Genomic DNA, 22,349 nt, shown 5'->3' with positions numbered 1-22,349 from the left:
CAACTGTATTGTACCCACTGTGTTGTACCCCACTATGAAATCCCCTATACTATTTACTAAAAGAAACCCCTCCCCAATTGTCTACCTTAACAAACCCCATACCCCTCACTATTGAATTTTCCCTGGTTTTGCATTTTCTTAATAAAATTTATTTTACACCCCACTAGTGCAGTAGTTGTCCCCCAAGATCCCCTACTTGCTGGCAGGGTCAGTTAGAAACCCCCAAGCACAGATTCTCAGTATGCACCTAGTTCCACTGATCCAATCCCATTGACTCGCTCTGGGGATCTGGCCTTCCAGACACATCCGTTTAACAGGTCTCTTAGCAGAGATTCGCTAAAGATTCTTTTCTCCGTCTGCCATCCTCACACTAGAGGCTGTTATTAGCCCTGTAACTAAGTTGTATCCTGAGTAGGGCTTGGAAGTATCTGTCTGCTAATCCCATAGCAGAGGCTTAATAGTTAAATCGCTGATGTGAGATTTTTCTTATGGACTGAAGCTGCAGTTTGAGCTGCTGCTGATGGTGGTTTTGGTGCTGACGTGTTTGTTTAATGTGGAGTTTAGGTTGGCCTGGGATCAGGGAATCACCTCACACCGCTCAGACTCACCTAGGATTTGCGGATTGTAATCGCTTTGTGTTGGGCTCTGATTACGATTGGCTCATATGATGCCACTCGCCAGCCTACTGCAACTGATTTGCTTTATATTCCACAGTCAGTAATTCATGCAATTGCATCTCTTTGCTCTGTGTATTCGCTGCTTGTGGTTTTGTCATCACTGCGGATCTTAGTGCAATACTTTTGTCTTTTAATAAACTCCCAGTCAGTTGGATCTGACACTCTGTGCATCTGACTTTTATTGCTCTTAGGAAAACACGGAGTGAGGGGCATCAGCTGGACCCCAGCTGTGACTCCATCTCCCCCTCAGCCCTACAGATTTGCACTGGATAGTTATCTGGGTATCAAAACTATCCAGAGTCATAACTGATGCTAACAAAACACTGGAAAGGCTCTTAAACCTCTTGCTTCTGTGTTTAATCCAAACGCTGGCTCTTAGAGACTAGGGAAAGGTGTTACAAACAGGCCCTGCTGTCACCCACTGTGCAGCCAGGGGTCTGTTGTCAGTAGACCAAACTGCTGGGTCCCCCCAATGTGTTTGTGAGCCACTGGGACAGTGCAGAATCCAGTCACTGCTTCTGGCTCGGGATTCTAGGGTGAACTACCAGACTCAGACCTCTTGTCTTGAGCCATCCTAGACCTCAAATCTGTCTGAGCCCTCCTGAGTGAGTGCCCTAGTCACTTACACACATGCCCCTAAGGCACATACGTTGTGGGGGCTCTGGGCTTTTTAACTGTAGTGAGAGTAATTAACAATCAGAACGACTTACTCAGGGGCATGGCGTACTCTCCAATGCTGGCAACTTTTAATCAAAGATGGGCAGTTTTTCTAGAAGATCTGGATTATTTTGGAGACATTTTCTGACCTGTGTTATCCAGAAGCTCACAAAGGCCCCTTCTGGCCTAAGAATCTATGAACCTCTTCGGGGATAACTGGCTGGCTGGAAAACTGGGATGGGGGGGGGGGCACTGTGGCAGATTACTGCACAGGGGGAAGGGGTGGAACGGGGCGGGGCCATAAGTGGACCAAGGTTGAGGCTGTGGGAAGGGTCAAATGGGGTCTGGCCATGGGCAGAAGGGGCGGAATGGACGAAGGGCTCTGAGCTCTGGCCAGGGACGAAAGGTCTGCCATGGTCCCGGCCGGGCTGAGAGCTGGACTGAGATCTCAGACCCCCTCCACCCTGGCCAGGGCCATAGTGGGGAGGTGGCCAGGTCTCAGCCCCACCCCCTGCCCTCTGGCCGGGGCCACAGAGGGGGCTGAGAGCAACGAGCAGAGGTGGGGCCTCAGCCTGAAGAGGCGGGTCGGGGGCCAGTCTCCCCAAGGGGAAACCTCACCCACTGCCCGTGCTAGGAACACCGGGTCAGCGAGGGCCCCAGTGACTTTGCTCTCAAAGCACTCGAGAGTTACAGGACATTGAAAATATCAAAAGTCCTGAGAGCGCCCGATCTCCAAGCCTGATCTCACTCGATGTAGGAGTTTAAGGAACCATTCCCCCACTTGAAAGTTAAATCAGCATAGCTGTGTGTCGGTCAGGGTGTACGACCAGGCGAGGGAGTGATCTGGCAGATGTGGGGTTGGTGGGACACAGAATTAATTAGTGAGTATTTGGGGGCTTGCGGTGAAGCTGGAATCTGGGTGCAGAAAGGAACAAGGAGGTGCTGCGAGAAGACATCTCTGGTGCTCGGGAATTGACAGGTGCAAAAGCTGGAGAGTTGTGACAGGGCAGTTGTGGGTCCATGTGAGAAAATAAAGGGGGAGTGCGGAGGGGCTGCAGGCAGGATGGGCCAGTGTTTGGGTCTGGGGTTATGCGAGTGGGGACACACCCAGTGGCACAGAGTGGGGAAGTGGCTGGGTGCTAGTGAGCTAAGAGTTGAGGTCACTCAGCAATGGGGGAAAGTCCTGAGGTGGAAGATGGGATGCCAAGGGAAGGAGGGTGCTGGGGGCAGAACCGCTAAGGTAGGGATCACAAAGAGGAGGAGAAAGAGGAGAACTCCGGTGTGGGGAAGGGACACCTGAAGGAGGGCTGGGAGGCAGAGTTAAGAGGGGGAGGCAGAGAAATAGGGAGACCCTAGGTGGGAAGAGAGAACTAGGGGAGAGTCAAGGGCAGGATATCGGGAGAGGGTGAGGAAGAGAGTCCCAAGGATGGAGCCGGATGTCCTGAGAAGGGAGGGAGCCCAGCAGGGGCCAAGAGAGCCTGGAAAACACAGAGGAGGCAGATCTGTGGGAGGAGAGGAGAATGGGACGGAGAGGGCCAGAGCCAGGGACTTAGGGCCTGTGTCCATTAGGAGTCTGTCCCGATTGCGGCTGTGCCGGGCTGGAGACCATGGGGCTGTACCAGAGGACCTTACTAAGGAAATCTGGAAAAGGCGGGAACACAAAGAACAGATAGGGAGGCTGCTCCACCTCACAGCCCTTTTCCCACAAATCCTTTGGACTGTTGGAAATGCAACAAGGGAGATACCAGGATAAGCTATGGGGAGAGAGAGGGAAAATTGGGGGCTCGGGGGGGTGGGATATTGAGAGACCATGGGGAGATGGCAGGGGCTGCTGCGGGGGTTAGAGGGACCATGAGGGGGGACAGTGGGGGCTCCTGATGGGGAAATTGAGGGGCAGTGGGGCACTGGGGGCTCCAGTGGGGGGATATAGAGGGGCAGAGGAAGGGAAGGCAGGGGCTCCAGGAGGGCAGTGTGACCATATGTCGGTTTCCTTGCTCACTGCAGCAGAGAAAGATCCACCTCAGCGCCCCAACTGGTCCCTCCCCTGCAGCCGCAGCTGCCGGATCCCGCCTGCCCTGCCAGGTAAGCAAAGCCACAAAGCGCCTCTTGCAGGGCCGCCTGCCCAACCTGTGCTGAGAGCCCGGCCCAGCTGGCATGGTGACAGGCCCGGCCCAGCTCCCCGCTCTGGACACGGGGAGACGCCCAAAGGAAGGTGCTGACTGACAGGCAGGCGCTGCATCCTGGGCCTGTGCCCGCCACCATGACAGGCAACAACACTGCCCCCCACCTCAAGAGTGAGCCTCTCCAGAACCCCCCAAATATTCCCACCCAGTACACCCAGACGCCTCCAACACGCAACACCCCCCAAACAATTCCCCCACACTGTCCTGCTTGGGGAACTTGAAATATGGTAACCCTACACATAACTCTTTACCCAGCCTCCCCCACAGCAGTGGTTTTCAGAGCGAGTGGTTCCACGTTGGGATTTGACCTGTCCTGGCTCGATTCTTTTGTACTTAGTCCATGGATAACCCCTTCTGGTCAATTCAGCTCTTTGGCTGGTGCTTTCTCACTTCCTGCTGCCCTGCAGATTTGCAGAGCTTTCTCTAAAGTTAAATCTCCTTCACGGACCAGTTGGTCTCTTAACACCTTGTTTTTAGTGTACAAATGATTCTATCTCTGATCAGAGATTCTGTCAACTCACCAAATTCACAGGTGTTACTGAGTTTCCTTAATTCTGTGACACACTGCTCTGTGGTGCCCTCCATTTTTTGCATGCATATTTAAAAATCTCTCTCTCTCAAATGTTTCATTGCTTTTTAGCACGCAATGTTCCTCAAATTCAGTCAATATTTTACTAAACATCATGCTTTCACCTTTTTCAAACTTAAAGTTGTTATAAATATCCAATGCCCCCTGCGACAACATGCAAAAAGATTTGATTATTAGATTTTATATTTTTTCTCCTCTGCCCCTGTGGCTGCTAAATACAATTCAAATCTGTGTAGGAATTTTTTCCAGTTCTCTACAACATTGCCTGACAACCACAGACTGGATGGAGATTGCAGCACATCCATTTTGGGCTTTTTATCCCTTCTTAACTAGTCAAGCTACTATTGTGCTCTTAAAATACATACACAAGCCTTTGTTCTTCTCTGTTTGCTGCTCCACTCCCCTAGTCTCTGCTTTCAGTTTCAAACACAGGAATTACTTTCAGGATGACTGCACTCTCCTTCTCATCCAAACCAGTGAATGACACAGGAATGTAACTTTTAATAAAACAAACTAGAGAGTTTCTGTCTGTGGTCACCAGCTGTGCACAGCTATACTGGGTTCTCAACTCAGCTTCCAGGGTGCATCACTAAATGCCTGCATTCATAATACAGTCCATTATGTGGGAGCATCTCTAAATTATAATCCTCAACAAACATATCTCTACAATCCTGACCCAGATCAGGGCCCCGTTGCGCCAGGTGCTGCACAGACACAGAGGGAGACACATTTCAGAGGGGTAGCTGTGTTAGTCTGTATCAGCAAAAACAACACCTTAGAGACTAACAAATTTATTTGGGCATAAGCATAAGCATAAGCTTTCGTGGGCTAAAAACCACTTCATTGGATGCATGGAGTGAAAAATACAGTATGCAGAATATATATTATAGCACATGAAAAGATGGGAGTTGTGAGTATCAGCAGAGGGAAATTACTTTTTGTAGTGACTTATCCACTCCCAGTCTTTATTCAGGCCTAATTTGATGGTGTCCAGTTGCAAATTAATTCCAGTTATGCAGTTTCTTATTGGAGTCTGGTTTTGAAGTTGTTTTGCTGAAGAATGGCCACTCTTAGGTCTGTTATTGAGTGTCGAGGGAGATTGAAGTGTTCTCTGACTGGTTTTCAAATATTACAATTCTTGATGTCTGATTTCTGTCCATTTATTCTTTTGCGTAGAGACAGTCCGGCTGGCACATGATGGCATATATCACAATGGTAGATGTGCAGGTGAATGAGTTCTGGATGGTGTGGCTGATGTGGTTAGGTCTTGTGATGGTGTCCCTTGAATAGATAAGCTGACAGAGTTGGCAACAGGGTTTGTTGCAGGGATTGGCTCCTGGGTTAGTCTTTTTGTTGCGTGGTGTGTAGTTGCCAGGGAGTATTTGCTTCAGGTTGGGAGGCCGTCTGTAAGCGAGGACTGGCCTGTCTCCCAATCTCTATGAGAGTGAGGGATTGTCCTTCAGGATCGGTTGTAGATCCTTGATGTTGTGCTGGGGAGGTTTTAGTTGCAGGCTGTAGGTGACAGCTAGTGGCGTTCTGTTACTTTCTTTGTTGTTCCTGTCCTGTAATAGGTGACTTCTGGCCCTAACCGGTTTACAAAGTCTACAAAATATTATTCTCCTCATGTTATAGGCATGGGAAACTGAGGCACAGAGATGACTAGGTGTGATAAAGCTTACACAGGCAGGCTTTGGTAGAACTAGGAACACAACCAATGTCTCCTGAGTCACACTCCAACACTCTGACTGCAAGACCATCCTCCCCGGTGCCACTAAACTGACTTTTTCTCTGCCACCTCCAGAGCCTCGGTGAGCACCCGGTGGGCATCCCCAGCAACACCTTCCAGAAAGGAATGCAGGGCGTAGAATGTGGCTAGCAAAGAGATCTCTGCAGCTATGAGGGTTCCACACACTGGTATGAGGCTTATGTACTTTTTAATATTTATCGTGATTTCAGCCAACTCCTTGTCCATTTGCTCCCAGACAGGATCAGTAGGCTCAGGTGATATAAAAGGCACATAGGTATGTGCCCTCATTGCTCTACCTGAAACCTGGCCCAGCAGCTCCAAAGCATCTTCTCTTGATATTTCCTTGGCCAATGGGGTCTTGATCACATCTTTCAACTGAGACACTGGTTTCCTGACCTGTTTGGAGAGCTTAACGAGGGATTCTTCATCCAAACCGAAGACTTTGCAGTACTCGGTCATGGATTCCACCAGCATGTCAACGTCACATGAGACAGAGAGGTGGGGGATGGGAACAACTGCGATGGCGCACGACTTCAGGGCTCGTTTCCAGATCTGGTTCTTCAGGGCTTCTTTTTTCTTATCCAGGATTGGCCTTGAGATGTTGGGAAGCGCCAAGAGGAAAAGATGTCTCTTGTGAGAGTCCAGTTCATTGGCCAGAGTTTCCTGCAGTTGAGGAGAATCGTATTGGTCAAATTGCCACCTGGAAATGAGGAAAACCTGTGGGGAATTTACCCCTTCACTCCTCAGATTCTTCACACAGTCGTCTCGGATTGTCTGCAAGGTGGTCTCCTGGTTGTAGTTTCTTTTTCTACTTTCGTTTCTCAAGTCCTCGTCCACTTTGGAGCGCACAAAGTAGAACTTCTTCCCCATCTTCTGGATCTCCTGGGCCAGGTCTGCATTACAGGATCTGAAGCGCTTCGAAGTGACAACAATGAAGAAGTCATAGCAGGCAAAGCTGACCTGCTGAAGGTAGGTGTCAGGCCAGAAACTTGGAGTCCCGATCCCAGGCAGGTCCCACATCGTCACGTTGGGGAGCGTGGGATGCAGATAAGCGATTGGCTCTGTTGTTGTTTCTGTGATGCCAACCTCCGCCGCTCCTTCATCATCATCGTCTAAGCCCAGCATGGCATTGATGAAGGAAGATTTCCCAGATCCCGACTCCCCAGTGATGGCGATGTTGAGCTTGGTGTTTTTTGACAGCTCCAGGGCCTCCTGTGCTTTTTGAGCAGCTTCCGAAAGGTTCCCTGTTTCAATGGCAGCCTTTAGCTCTTCAACATCCTTCTCGGACATACCAGGGAGTTTAACATCCAGACCTTGAAATAGGCTCCTTGATGCCTCTTCTGTAGCCGCCATCTCCCTGGGGGTGGAGGGAAGTGAAGAGAAAGATGCTAGTCATGCTCATCTCTCACCCAACCAGCTGCAGTCCAGTTGTTAGGGCACTGAACAGCAACTGTCTAAGTTGTCCAATATTATTAATTATGATTATTAATTATTTAATTTACAGAAATGACCCCACTAGAGTTTAGCACGCTGTCACTGCAGAGGTGCCCCCCAAAATCAGAGCCCCCACTATGCCAGGGGCTGGACAGAACCAGACCAAGATTGGGGCCTCCACTCTACTGCATGCTGCACAAACCCCAATTGAGCTCAGCGCCTCCATGGTATCAGATGCCATGATTGGTATCAGATTCCAGATTGGGGCCTCATTATGCTGGGCACTAATACACGTAATTAATAACTATGGTTAGAAAATGGAAGGGTCTGCAAAAAAAATAATTTTTTGCTAAAAAAATCATGAACCAAAATATTTTGTTTTGGAAATGCTTTTGTGATGCCTCGTGGGAGTTGTAGTTCAGGTGCCTCAAGCCCCCCATTTGCTATTATAGACCAGGGTCAGACTACGTTTCCCATAATGCACCACGCCTTTCCCCTCTTGGAGAGAGAGCGAGGCAGAAAATGAACAGAACCTCTCACCATAGTGCATCACGAGGAATATAGTCCAGTCAGGTATTCTCACCCATAGAAGAGAAAGGGGACATGAGGGAAATGAATGACAGCTTCCATGAGGCATTGCAGCCGTCCTTCCAAAACAAAATATTTTGGTTTTCGGCAATTATGGATTTTTTTCAACAACAAAAAATCGGACTCTATTAGTGGGCAATGAAGAACAGCCTTCATCACACCCATAAGCCCACTGTGCTACTGAGATGACACAGGCTGGAGCATGCTGGGACACAGGCAGTGCCTATATTCTCATCTGAAACCTTGCTAAGTACTTGGTTTTACCATTGGCCCAGATTCACCTCTGGTGTAAAACTCCACCGATCTCATTAAGCTGATATTTTAAAGAGTAAAATAATTATTAATAATGCTTAAGATGTTTGAGAACCCGAGTGGAACCACAGCCGATTGACCCCAGCTGGGGGTCTGGCCCCATTGACTTCAATGGAGTTACAACCCATTGACCCCAGCTACGATCTGGCCCCATTGACTCCAATGGAGTTACGGCCCATTGAGCCCAGCTGGGGGTCTGACCCCATTGACTCCAATGGAGCTACGGTCCATTGACCTCAGCTGGGATCTGGCCCCATTGACTCCAGTGGAGCTACGGCCCATTGACCCCAGCTGGGATCTGGCCCCATTGACTCCAGTGGAGCTACGGCCCATTGACCCCAGCTGGGGATCTGACCCATTGACTCAGGTGGAGATTCTGACCCATAGATTTTCCCCACCGTTTGACTAGGGTCCTGTGAGCTCCAGTCCAGTGTATTAACCACAAGACCAGTCTTCCTCTTGGCCTGTCTTGCTTTTGCACATTTTCTTACATGTCTGTATCATGCCTAGCACAATGGTTTACTGATATACAACTGGCATCTCTACATGCTACCGTAATCATAATAACTATAACAGTAATAGTTCCTCGCTCTTCTATGGTAGTTTTCATCCGTAGGTCTCAAAGCGCTCTACAAAGGAGGTCAGTATCATTATCCTGCTTCTGCAGACTGAGAAACTGAGACAGAGAGAAGGGAAGTGACTTTTCGAAGACCAACAAGCAGCCCAGCAGTAGAGCTGGGAACAGACTCCACGTCTCCTGATTTGCAGTCCAGTGCTCCGTCTGCATGTAATACAAGTGATTAATCATAGTAACTTTCTCCAGAAGTGAGAGACTCTGGTTCCTGGTCTCCAGCTCCCTTGAGAGTCTCTCCATGGGGGCTATTGAACTTGTGGTGCTCCTAAACTCACTTTTTCTCTTCTGCCTCCAATGCCTTGATCAGGACCCTTTGGGCATCTTCAGCCACATTATCCAGAAAGTGCTGCAGGACGGTGCATGTGCCCGAAAAAGCCATCTGTGCCTCCATGTGAGTGTGACGGGGTGCGACTTACCACTGCAGTGCCCCCTGCTGGCTGTTCTGGGAATTAGCACTGCTCCCGACTCTGGTGGTGTCTCACCCGCCGTCTCCTCTGTTCCTGGAGCCGTGTCTCTCCACGGACCACAGCATCCTCTTCAGTGACTCTGCCACACTGTTTCCCCCTCCTTGGGGACCAGCAATCTCTGTCCTACCACTCCCTCACTCAGTGGAAACTGCAGTCCATTATCCCGGGGCTGTCTGCGACACATAAGGTTCGGGTAGTGTTTTAAGAGGGGAGGACAACACAACAGGATAAGTTTTACAGCCAAATAACTGCGTTTATTTTAGTTCTGGGAAGAGGTTACAATTTGGACCAGGGAAGCAACTGGTTAAGTGTAATCCTTATCTACTTAAATCATGAACTGTTTTACACAAAAAGGGAAGTAAGGCAAAAGAACAAACTGTAAAAGTGAAACTAACTGTTTCCTTTCTACACAGAATAAAGCCGCACGCATAAAACAGAAGGGGGGGGTCAAAGATGGGGTGGGTTGCGAGGGCAGAATCCTTACAAAAGTTATAAAATACGTACTGCTTTCCAGATACAGCTGACCAGCAGCATAGACTCCAGGAACATGACAAATTGGGGGGAAGTGGGTTTGTTTATACGACACGATACGACCCGAGCTGGCAAAACAGAGGAAAATCTCCTGGCTGAAAGGTTGATCAGGCCCCTCAGCTAACACGAGAAGACTGCTGCTGATTTTGCACAGGCTACGGTTTTGTCTGGGGGTTTTTACTTGTGTCAGTTTCAGATTGGTTCCCTTTTACGTGTGCTGATACCGGATTGGCCCCCTAGCTCCTTCGCCTTCCGAGTTCAGGACTGGAGCCCCCTACATCAGCAGAAGCTGCACTTGGCATGCTACTTCTTTCTTTGAGATATGATTACATGTCTGTATACGGCCCACAGAGGCTGCACCCTGCACACTAGGGTTATGCGCATGACATCTTGGGACTTTCCTGTCCTTTGAAGGAACAAGAACCTGACTCAAAATGGAGACCGCCTTGTCCTTTTACTAAAACAAAATGGCTATGGACCGACAATTGGCCATAAAGAGGCCCCGTTTTAAGCGTGCACTTTAGGATTGCGACAGGGGCCACTTCCCACATGACTCCGGCACCCTGTTCATGCTTATCTCAGGCCTCAGCAGGCTGGCCTTAGAAGGCAGTCAGAAGCTCTCTCTCACTCCTCTGTTCCTGCCCAGCATGGCTCTGTCGAGGGTGCTAGCTTCATACTGACTGCAAGGCAGCCAGTCCTCTCTCCTTGAGCTCCAGAGAATAACTGAAGCTGCTGTGAAGCCCTTCTTATATGGGTCAGCCTGGCCCTAATTGGTTATTCCACGCAGCCCCTTCCTAATTGGCTACCTCCTGCACAGCCTCCCCTATGGGCCAATGTGGGGCAAACACCCCATCACACTCCACCAAACTACTGACCAATGGAATCGCATTGAGGATATGTCTGGTTCTTGTCATGCAAGCACCTCCAGCCCGAGCCAGCAGATTCAAAGTAAAACGACTAGATATTTCTTTGCCTAACGGAGACCTCATCACAGCTCTCAAGTCCATGACAGGCTTCCCAACCTGCTGGGCAAGGTTAACCAGGGAGTCGTCATCCAAGCCAAAGCTCTTGCAGTAACTTGACATGCATCTCATCAACTGGGGAACGTCACAAGCAATGGAGAGACCCAGATCAAAAATGGCAGAGATGGTGCGGGCTTGTACCCTAACCTGCCCCTGCAGGACTTCCGTCTTCCTTTCAAAGATGGATCTGAAAATGCTGGGTAGGGCAAAAGGGAAACATGTCTCTTGTGAGCATTGAGTTCATCTGCCAGACCTTCTTGCAGTCCGGGGCCATCATACTGGTCGAATTCCCACCTGGAGATGAGGAAAGCCTGTGGAGAGCTCACGCCTTGTCTCTGGGGGGACTTGATGCAATCACTTTGGATTCTCTGCAGGGCATCCTCCTGGCTGAAGTTCTTTTTCCTTCTCTCGTTACACAAGCCCATGTCCACCTTGGAGCACACAAAGTAGAACTTTTTCCCCATCCTCTTGATCTCCCGGGCCAGGTCAGCATGGGTAGATTTGAACCTGTGTACAACAAAGATGATGAAGAAATCGTAGCAGGCAAAGTTGACCTGCTGGAGGTAGGTGTTGGGCCAGAATCTCGGAATCCCAATTCCAAGTAGCTTTGTATTAGAGCTGGGTGAAAATTTTCCAGCAAGTGTTTTTTGCCAGTGGCTTTTCCATTGAAACTGAAATTTCTGTTTTCAAATATTTTTCAAGCTTTTATCCAAAAAAAAAACCACCCCAAAATAGTTAGATTTTGTCAAAAACCTGAACATTTTTTATGCAAAATTTTACCCCAAACCAACACAAACACACACAGAATTTCATGGAGAGAAAACGACCTACATTCCCCAAACAGCTCTTGCTTTTCTTACTGTAGATTCAGGAAGAGACCATTAGAGCATCAGCCTGACCATCTGTATAACACTGGCCAGAGACATTCACTGATTTACTCCTGTATTGAGCCCAAGGTTGAGCTAGACTGTATCTTTTAGGAAGACGCTCTATTTTGATTTAAAGGCCCCACATGATGCAAAATCCACCAGACTCTTGTGCATCATCTTTTAAACAAGAAAAGTGAATAGCTGCTCAGCAAACTCTCTCTCTGAGCACTTGGAAGAGATTTTTTCCAAGTGTGTTTTTTTTCACAGTTTAACCTGAATTATCCCAGTTTCAATCACCAACATTCCCGCCCTTTCCTCTCCCCGATATATTGTCAGTTTTCCCACAAGAAATTTGGAAATGAAAATGTTTGTGTTGACCTAAAATTCCAGTTTGGTTTCAAATAAATGGTGATTCAAAACAAAAAATGCTCTGTGTGAATTGATTCCAAACTTCCAACCAAAAAATTTTGAACAAACACTTGCATTCAAAATTTCTCATGGGGAAAAAAATTAGTTTTCTAACCAGTTCTACTAATTAAATACATTGATACACTGGCAAGTAAGCATGTTCATTAGTGACTGGTCTAGTTTAGAGAGACACAGATTCTTGATTCCAATGTAATAAGAATTTATTCAACTCTAAAACCATTTCTACATGAAACATGATGACAGAACAAAAAAAAATACAGAGAACTGATGTTTGCAAGCGCTAGCTATGAGACAGAAATGTATAACAGACTAGCATTTGTTTATCTGAACATCCCATCCTGTTAGCAAATATTGATCCTACTGGGAAAGGAATATGAGGATTTTACTGAGTCACTAGATGGGAGACTCATCTGGATTTAAGGGAAGTTGGAGTGGGTCTCTGAGGAGAGATGACCTAGGCTGTGGGCAAAGCAAAGCTGAAGGAGGAACCCTGGGAGCAGCCACTCATAAGAAGATCCAAGCTGATCTTTATGTTGTTTTACTGCTGTTCCCTTGGTCAATAAAGCTGATCTCAGGGTGGGTTTGGGCTTTGCATGTTGTGTCAGCTGTTGTTTATGCACCATAAGCCTCTTCTTTGTGATAGTTTATCTGTCACAGTCCCAGTAACCTGGAGACTACTTGGGTGACATTTTTCAGTTGAGTAGTACATTTGCTGAAGAACGCACTTCCAGGGTAACCAAAACTCATTACAATATCAGAACAAATAATGTTGGCTGATTAAAAACTGTTAATTTTTTTTAAGTTTGTTTTGACATTTTCTAATGGTTTGACTTTTTGGTTCAAATAGTGTTTCATTTTGAAATGTAGCTAAACTTACGTAACTAAAAAAAATGGTGGAGGACAGAGGGGTAAAAAAAATTCCAGAAACAGAAAGAAAGAAAGAAAGAAAGAAAGAAAGAAAGAAAGAAAGAAAGAAAGAAAGAAAATCAACTAGGGGCAAACAAAATGTTTTGTTCAACACAAAATGATTTTATTTTTATTTAGTCATGAAAAAAACAAAAAAGTTTTGGTTCTAAATGAACTGATTTTTCTAAAGATTGTTTTTGTTCAGCCACTGAACGAACAAAAATCCACTCAGCTCTCCCCAGCAGACATTTAACACATGCCAGCCATGCCAGGGAATCAGTGCAGTGCAAATCAACACTCCAGCAGATGAGAGACCATTGACATCAACAGACAGCAATAACTCAAACATCTTGGAATGGGAGCGGCATGTTCATATCTGCATCTTAGTGATCCGTGGACATAGTTCTAGAGTAGACACAGGTGTCTCACAAACTCAGATGAGATAATCCTCACAACAGCCCTGTGAGCTCAGAGAGTTTTAACTTTACTGTTTCGTGGCCTAGGGAATGAGGTGTCAGACTCGGCTCGATGGCATTTCTGTTTCTCAATCTTGACACTTTCCTATCTTACTCCAGTTCTTTCTTGCGAACTCTTTGTGCATCCTCAGCCACTTTCTCCAGGAAGTTTGACAGAATGGAGTAGGACGTGGCAAAGGACAACCCGGCTGCACCCAGGGTGCTAATCACTGGGACAAGGTCGAAGCATCGTTCGACTGAGCAGGTAAGGCCGCACCCAACCTGGACAATCTTCTTCATTAATACATCTTGGGTGAGAACTTCCCCTTGCGGTGAGATGATAACAGCCTTGAGCTCTGCAACAGGCTTCCCAGCCTGCCCGGCCAGCTTAGCTAAGGAGTCATCGTCAAGGCTGAATTGTTTGTAGAAAATAATCGAGGACACCAACAGGAGGCCAACATCACAGGCGAGAGAGACACTTCCCATGGGAAGGACATTGATAAAAGCCGACACCAGGGATACTTTCCATAAGTGCCCACGCAGAGCAGATTTCTTCTTCTCTATGATTTCCAGAGAGAAGTTGGGGAGGCTGAGCAGGAACACAAGTCTCTGTAGATGGGGGAGGTCCTTCTCCAGAGTCTCCTCCAGCAAGGGAAAATCATACTGGTGTAAGTCCCAGTTGGAGAGAAGAAAGACCTGGGCATTGATTGCTCCTTGGTCTCTCAGGCATTTCCTGGCATTTTCCCTGATCCTCTGGAGAACATTCTCTTCGACGTAGGTTTGAGGATGAGCCCTTCTTGCGTTGGCCAAGTCTTCATCCACTTTGCAGCGCACAAAATAGAACTTCTCCATCCATTGGATCTTCCGGGGCAGGTCGGAGTGGCTGGATCAGAACCGCTCCAAAGCAACGATGACAAAAAAGTCATAGCGGCTGAAATTCATCTGCTGGAGGTATCTCTCTGGTCGAAAATCCATCGCCCCGATCCCCGGCAGGTCCCACAGGATCACATTCGGGTAGCTTGGATGGGGATAAGCCGTCGGCTCTGTTGTTGTTTCTATGACCCCAGTCTGAGCCGCACCTTGATCTTCAGAACCAAAACCACAGAGAGCATTGATGAAGGAGGATTTTCCAGAGCCCGTCTCCCCCGTAACAGCAATGTTGAGTTTGGTGTTTTCCAGAGACTCCAGATCTTCCTGAACTTTGGAGGCTGCCTCTACCTGGCCTCCATCCTTGAAAAGCTCCATGAATTTCTCATATACCTGTAGCGCTGCATTGAAAAACCCCTTGGGGTCTGACTCAATGTCAGTGCCCTTCGTCAGAGCTGAGAGAGCCTCCATCTGCCGCAGAGAAGGAAATGGATATCACCATTACTCTGGGTTGGTTTATAAACGGGTGACTTAAAACCGTCAGTTCAAGTAGGAACTCAAGGCTGGATTAAGGCCTAGGTATTATAAATGTAAATTCCTTCATCTGTCAGCTGATTGCCAAAGAATCTCAGCTTTCAGTTACTAAAAGAGAGAGAGCAATTTCCTAACCCTAGTGACTGGTGAGAAAAACTCAAAAATGTGATTACATTTAGGTACATTTGAGCTAATGCAGGGCTGCTGCCTGAATCTGCAGAGAGCCTGAACCCATCACTTTGAGGGGGTAGCTGTTCTGTGCACCTGAATGGGGTGTTAACTCCCTCCTCACCCCACCCCTGCAGGGGACTCTGTACGGGGCAGAAGGGGAGAAGCAAAGCAGGCCGACCTCTGCCATCACAACCCCAGCAGAGACACCTGAGCTGATGGGTGTAAATTCTAGGGGATCCCACTGCTAACACCAGTGCCTCTGTGCCTGGGGGAAAAGTGAATGGGGATCCCAGGCCACTGCAAATCCAAGTGTGTGTGTGTGTGGGCTGGGAGGTTGGAAGGGCTACAGTCCCTAATTATCATAACTGATCGGTTCCACATTGCAGTATCCTGAACCCTAATCAGAACTGGGGCCCTGTCACATGGGCCAAAGCCCAGACATACCCCACCCCTGGGAGCTCATGAGTTGGTCAATCCTCTCTGCTCCTCCCCCTGCCCCGTGTGGTTCAAGCTTCCCCTGGGAGCAGGGTGTCCCCCTGCCCTGCTAATACTTCCCCCCCCAGCTAAGGAGTAAGGGCCCTGAGAAAGTGTTCCCGTTTCCCAGGCTTGCAGCGCCAATCAGCTGTTTGGCACCACAAGCCTGGGAGGAGAATTAGAGAGGGGGCGGCATGCTTGGGAACAATGTGGAGCAGAGGTGAGCTGGGGTGGGGAGGTGCTGCATGGCTCCCCAGGGGTGGGGGGGAGCTGCCACGGGGGGGATGCCTCAGGGCGGAGTGGGGCGTAAGGTGGAAGTTTCACCTAGGGCGCGAAACTTCCTTGCACTGGCCCTACCTGGGCAGAAACTCCTACCGGCCACCCCAGCAAGCAGGACGTTCCCCACGAAGTACAGCACACAGCTCGATGCAGGTCTCTGTCTGCTTCCCTCTTCAGAGTCAAATGGAAAACAAATGCTGCAGAGAAAAGCACCTCTGGGAAATTTCCAGCCGCACCCTTTCCTGGAAGATCAGCTGATAGATAGATAGATAGATAGATAGATAGATAGATAGATAGATAGATAGATAGATAGATAGAGGGGGTCTATGGGGATAGATAGATAGATAGATAGATAGATAGATAGATAGATAGATAGATAGATGGAGTCTATGGGGATAGATAGATAGATAGATAGATAGATAGAGGGGGTGTATGGGGATAGATAGATAGATAGATAGATAGATAGATAGATAGAGGGAGTCCCCCGGGCTGGGCACACTGTCTGTCCCTGGTGCAGCTGGGACACTGCAGAGTCCAGTCACTGCTTCTGGCTCTGGGGCTCTAGGGCGAACTACCAGACTCAGACCTCTTGTCTTGAGGTCTGATATTGAGGGTTGGTGATGGGGGACATGAGGGTTCTAGAGCGGGAATATTCAGGGATATTCAGGGACCACGGTGATGAGGGCAAGGGCTCCTGAGGGGGGATATTGAGGAGTTGTAGGCGGGGTGGGGGCTTCTGAGAGGGGATATGGAGTGACTATAAGGGGGGCAGCAGGGGCTCCTGAGGGGGGATATAGAGGAATGTTGGTGGGGGATGGCAGGGGCTCCTGAGGGGGGATATAGAGGAATTGTGGTGGGGGACGGCAGAGGGTCCTGAGGGGGGATATAGAGGAATTATGGGGGGGGGACGGCAGGGACTCCTGAGGGGGGATATAGAAGGATCATGGGGATGTCTGGGGGGGATTCTGAAGGGGATACTGAGGGACCATGGGGGGGGCAGTAGGGACTCCTGAGGAAAGAGATTGAGGGGACATGGGGGGATGGCAGGGGCTCCTGAGGAGGGATATTGAGGTACAGTGGAGGGCTGTGGGGTTCCCGAGGGGGAATATTGAGAGATCATGACAGGGGGCAGCAGAAGCTCCTGAGGAGGGACATTGAGGGACCACGAGGGAGAGGGACTGTGAGGGTGGTATTGAGGGACCATGGTGGGAGTGTGGGGGTTGTTGTGAGACCATGATGGGGAGGGTGGGGGTTCCTGAGGGGAAATATTGAGGAACAGTGAAGGGGGGCAGCAGCTCCAGGAGCTGAGAGGGAGCGATTTAACCCCCTACCTGGGCAGAAACTCTAACCGGCCACCCCAGTGAGCAGGACGCTCCCTGCGAAGCACAAGACTCACCCTGATGCAGGGCTCTGGCTGCTTCCCTCTGCAGTCAAATGGAAAGCAAATGCTGCAAAGAAAAGCAGCCCTGGGAAATTTCCAGCCACACCCTTTCCTGGAAGATCAGCTGCAGCCAGCTCTGAGTTCCTGCATATACCAGAGAGCGGGACTGGACAGACAGACAGACAGACACGGGGTTGGAGGGTGGAACCCCAAAATGTCAGGGCTGCCTTAGCAAAGAAAGCAAACACTGCGTTTGAAACAGAGGCTCAGTTAATTCACTTTCAGTCAAGTAGCCAAGTATAGTTGTGGTGCAAACTGCTATTAAGCACTACTCAGGGGCTGTCGTATTGATGGTTTTTTATTCTATCCCCCCCGCCTCCCCCGCCCATCGCGCACGCACCCACACCCACCAGAAACGTGTGTCCAGGACCTATGAAATTATGCAAAACTGGAAAATGATGGGTTAAAGAAAGGCTGGAACATTGAGGGTACATATCGGGACAGTGGGAGTCTCCTGATAGGAGTACTGAGGACTGTGAGGGTATGGCATACTGAGGGGTGATATGGAGGGGCCATGGAGGGGATGGTGGAGGTCCGGAGGGGGAATATTAAGAGACCGTGAGGTATTTGGTGGGGCTTCTGAGGGGGGATACTGAGGGACCAGTGGATGGAGGGGGCTCCTGAGGGGTGGACTGACTATATATTGGGGTTCTCCTGGACGTGACCCTCTTTTTTATCCTCCAGGCAGCTTTTTGAAATATGAAGAAATGTCCAGGTCCGGGATTTTTCCTTGCTGATTGCAGCAGAGAAAGATCCGCCTTGGCGCCTCGGCTGGTCCCTCCCCTGAATCTGCAGCTACTGGATCTTGCCCAGCTCAGCCCAGCCTGCCAGGTAAATGGAGCCCCCAAGCACCTCTCACCGGGCCACTTTCCCCACCCTGGGGCCTCAGAGCCTGGCCAGGTTGTGAGGGGTGACAGGCCAGGCCCCAGCTTCCTGCCCTGGGCAGAGGGAGATGCCCAACGGGAGGTTCTTAGTGATGGATGGGCGCTGCATCCCAGGCCTGCATCCACCACCATGACAGGAAGCAACACTACCCCCCACTTAAAAAGTTAGGCCTCATGTACACTTTCCCAGTAGCCCCCAGGTACTTAAATATCCCATCCCAGTACACTCTCTCACACACCCATATACACTCCTGCAGCACTCCCCAAAAATACTCCTCCACTACCCCACTACTGTACCTCACCCCCACAGTGTCCTCTATTAGGGAACTTGAAATATGGTAACCCTACATATAAAGGGACACACTGTAGGTAGACTGCAGAGAAAACCCATGACACTGGGTCTGAGCATGATCAAGGACATGGAAGGATCCCACCGCTGGCTGATGTAACTCTGCTGACAAAAGCCCCAGTGCAGACCCAGCCACGGCAGAGGACAAGGGTTCCAGTGGTCACAGCTAATGCCACTCGGGGAGGTGTTAGCATAGGTCTGCAGGTGATGCAAATATCACTGAAGTAAATGTGTCATTGTATGTGGAGCGTTATCACCCAAAGACTTGTGTTTTCTTCTTCAGTGGCATTTGCTCCAGTGGCCCCTCACTGCGTTCAGCGCAGTTGCACTGACTGGTGCAGGGCTTCCTTGAAGCAATTGGCCCCGGCTCTCACAACATCGATTCAGCTTTCACCCTGCGTATCGGTGACACCATTGCTTCCCCAGAAGGGCAATGGGTGCCACACAGCAGCAGCGTTGTGTCCAAAGGGGAGTGGGGTTTAGTGGTTAGAGCAGGGAGGGTGGGAGTCAGGGCTCTCCTTGAAAGCCCAGCACTTGCTTTCAAGGCTCAGTGAAGACAGTAATTAAAATAAGAACATAAAAATGGCCATACTGGGTCAGACCAAAGGTCCATCCAGCCCTATATCCTGACCACTGACAGTGGCGAGTGCCAGGTGCCCCTGAGGGAATGAACCTAACAGGCAATGATCAAGTGATCTCTCTCCTGCCATCTATTTCAACCTTCTGACAAACAGAGGCTAGGGACACCATTCCTTACCCATCCTGGCTAATAGCCATTAATGGACTTTACCTCCATGAATTTATCCAGTTCTTTTTTAAATGCTGTTATAGTCCCGGCCTTCACAACCTCCTCAGGCAAGGAGTTCCACCAGTTGACTGTGTGCTGCGTGAAGAAGGACTTCCTTTTGTTTGTTTTAAACCTGCTGCCCATTAAATTCATTTGGTGACCCCTAGTTTTTGTATTATGGGAACAAGTAAATAACTTTTCCTTATCCACTTTCTCTACTCCACTCATGCTTTTATAGACCTCTATCATATCCCCCCTTAGTCTCCTCTTTTCCAAGCTGAAAAGTCTTAGTCTCTTTAATCTCTCCTCCTATGGGACCCATTCCAAACCCCTAATCATTTTAGTTGCCTTTCTCTGAACCTTTTCTAGTGCCAATATAGCTTTTTTGAGATGTATTCATCTGTACGCAGTATTCAAGATGTGGGCGTACCATAGATTTATATAAGGGCAATAAGATATTCTCCCTCTTATTCTCTATCCCTTTTTGAATGATTCCTAACATCCTGTTTGCTTTTTTGACCACCGCTACACACTATGTTGAAGTCTTCAGAGAACTATCCACGATGACTCCAAGATCTCTTTCCTGATTAGCTGTAGCTAAATTAGCCCCCATCATATTGTATGAATAGTTGGGGTTATTTTTGCCAATGTGCATTACTTTACTTTTATCCACATTCAATTTCATTTGCCATTTTGTTGCCCAATCACTGAGTTTTGTGAGATCTTTTTGAAGTTCTTCACAGTCTGCTTTGGTCTTAACTATCTTGACCGGTTTAGTATCATCTGCAAACTTTGCCACGTCAATGTTTATCCCTTTCTCCAGATCATTTATGAATAAATTGAATAGGATTGGTCTTAGGACTGACCCTTGGACAACACCTCTAGTTACCCCTCTCCATTCTGAAAATTTACCGTTTATTCCTACCCTGTGTTCCCTGTCCTTTAACCAGTTCTCAGTCCATGAAAAGATTTTCCCTCTTATCCCATGACAACTTAATTTACATAAGAGCCTTTGGTGAGGGACCTTGTCAAAGGCTTTCTGGAAACCTAAGTAATAACAGTATAACAGATGGTGATATACCTATCTCCTAGAACTGGAAGAGACCCTGAGACATCACTGAGTCCAGCCCCCTGCCTTCACTAGCAGGACCAAGTACTGATTTGGCCCCAGATCCCCAAAGGGGCCCCCTCAAGGATTGGGCTCACAAGCCTGGGTTTAGCAGGCCAATGCTCAAACCATTGAGCTATCCCTCCCCCCTGCTCTGGCTGTGGATCCCCCTTGTCCACATGTTTGTTGACCCCTTCAAAGAACTCAGATTACAAAGACGTGATTTGCCTTTACAGAAACCACCTTGACGTTTGCCCGACAGTTAAGCCTCTTTGCTGTAGAACAGACAGCTGCAAACAATGGAAGCCTCTGACCACAGCAGCAGGTCATGTGGCAGGTCAGACCCGAACCGTGTGGACTATGGGGTGCAAACCCGGGGGCTAGGAGATCAGTAGCCACCTTAACAGCCTCCCTGAAATTGGCAACCTGGGATTTGTTGAGCAAGGGTGGTGCCGAAACTGAAAGGAATGTTGTTGTTTGCACTGAGTTCCAGTTTTGATTTCCAGCACCCATCTGCACACACCTTGTTCGCTGGGGCAGGTGCAGCCGGGCTGAAGGAACGACGGAGTCACTGGAGCCGGGGGCTGAGCTGTCGCTGTGAGGTGAGGAGAGGGGTGGACGTACCATGAGATCCAACTCTGAGCTCAATAGGCTGCAGCAGTAGCTGTGCACAGGGCCTTCTAGCTGTGGGGAATATGGGCTGTCTGGTGGCGTAGGGACCAGGGTCTGCAGGGCTCGCTGTGGGGTAAGTGACAGCAGCAGAATGAAGGTTGCATTGTGGGGCTGGGGTGTATATTTAACTCATCACGTCCCGATTGTCAGAGGTTTACGTTTAGCCACTTTCCATGTTCTGGAAGGGCACCTCCAGGCCACCTTAACGCTGCACCTACAAACTTTGGGGGCAGTCCATTTCCTTGGCTTTTTTTGAAAGATCATTTTCCAGCACCCCCATGGCCCACAGCCTGGCTCTCCCCCTCCTTGCCTCCCATCTCTCTGCATGTCCAGCACACCTGGGCCTGGGGGGTAGGAGGGGGGCAGGCATTGTCAGGGCTGAGGACCAAGGAAGAGGAGGCAAGGACTGACGTGGAGTCAGCGAGGGCATTTTTGGAAGGGGGGACAGAGATGGGGGCACATGAAGACACAGGACTTTGGATGGGCACAGCTGAACCCTCCTCCTGTATCTCCTACTGTCAGGATCGGTGCTAGTATTTTTAGCACCCTAGGCACACGGCCATTTCGCCGCCCCACACGCTGGTCCCACGGCTCTGGAGCAGCTGCTGTAGTCGTGCCTGCAGGAGGTTCACTGGAGCCGCGGGATCAGCGGACCCTCCGCAGGCACGACTGCGGCAGGTCGACCGGAGCTGCCTGCCCCCACCCCCGGCAAAATGCCACCCCTCAATAATCCTGGCACCCTAGGCGATTGCCTAGGCCGCCTAAATGGAAGAGCCGGCCCTGCCTACTGTGCAGCTCTGACCTGAAGCAGCAGAATCGGGGGAATGGGCAAGAAGAGTGAGTCTGGAGGCACTGCCCCATGGCTGGGCACTGCATGGGGAAGGTGAGGACTTGTGGGTCCCTGCCCCGGACCGGGGAGGCAGCAGAGGGGACACCAGCATGGGGAGGATTTGAAGGGATGGGGGGTGTCTGTGGGGGAAGGGTACAGATGCCTCCATTTCCCTCCCCTCACACCCAGATATGTCACCCTTAGCCATTGGGTGGAGGTGCAGAGTCCCCTACCCCCAATCTGGGAAGAGACTCTACACATCTGTCTGTAGCAGACGTGACTCTGCGATGGAGCCAACAAACCCTGTCCCTGTCGAGGGTGAACCAGCAGCCTGAGGCTTAATGCCAACTCTGGGCCGGCTGTGAGGCTGGAGAAGGGGTGTTTCAAAGGGGGAGGCCCAGCAGCTGGAGGGTGCCAAGCATGAACAGCATGAACAGCATGAACAGGCTACGCT

At 49.4% G+C, this 22,349-nt stretch overlaps 3 protein-coding genes across 9 annotated transcripts in view; 1 reads left to right on the top strand and 2 right to left on the bottom strand.

Annotated features, from left to right (window-relative positions):
- LOC116838202 (interferon-inducible GTPase 5-like) overlaps positions 1 to 17,305 on the bottom strand; it is a 190,562-nt gene extending 173,257 nt beyond the window's left edge. The window contains exons 1-2 of one of the 7 annotated variants that reach the window (XM_032803243.2): positions 17,222 to 17,252; positions 4,841 to 7,210 (exon numbers count right to left, since the gene is read on the bottom strand). In XM_032803243.2, the coding sequence (XP_032659134.1) occupies positions 5,878 to 7,206 (1,329 nt within the window). In that variant the 5' untranslated portion in view covers positions 7,207 to 7,210; positions 17,222 to 17,252 and the 3' untranslated portion in view covers positions 4,841 to 5,877. Of the gene's footprint in view, positions 1 to 4,840; positions 7,211 to 9,096; positions 9,228 to 9,792; positions 10,151 to 15,903; positions 16,529 to 17,156 lie in introns of those variants that run through there. The other 6 variants (XM_032803242.2, XM_032803247.2, XM_075071191.1 and 3 more) reach the window with 6 other exon arrangements.
- LOC116838262 (interferon-inducible GTPase 5-like) overlaps positions 1 to 22,349 on the top strand; it is a 59,053-nt gene that overhangs the window by 33,511 nt on the left and 3,193 nt on the right.
- Positions 12,315 to 17,239, bottom strand: LOC116838205 (interferon-inducible GTPase 5-like). The gene is given in 2 exon segments (XM_075071205.1): positions 12,315 to 14,838; positions 17,175 to 17,239. A coding segment is annotated over 1 exon segment (1,227 nt). The 5' UTR covers positions 17,175 to 17,239; the 3' UTR covers positions 12,315 to 13,611.

The sequence above is a fragment of the Chelonoidis abingdonii genome, chromosome 11, assembly GCF_003597395.2.
Source record: "Chelonoidis abingdonii isolate Lonesome George chromosome 11, CheloAbing_2.0, whole genome shotgun sequence".
Classification (NCBI taxonomy): domain Eukaryota; kingdom Metazoa; phylum Chordata; order Testudines; family Testudinidae; genus Chelonoidis; species Chelonoidis abingdonii.
This window is presented reverse-complemented; position numbering and strand designations above follow the sequence as displayed.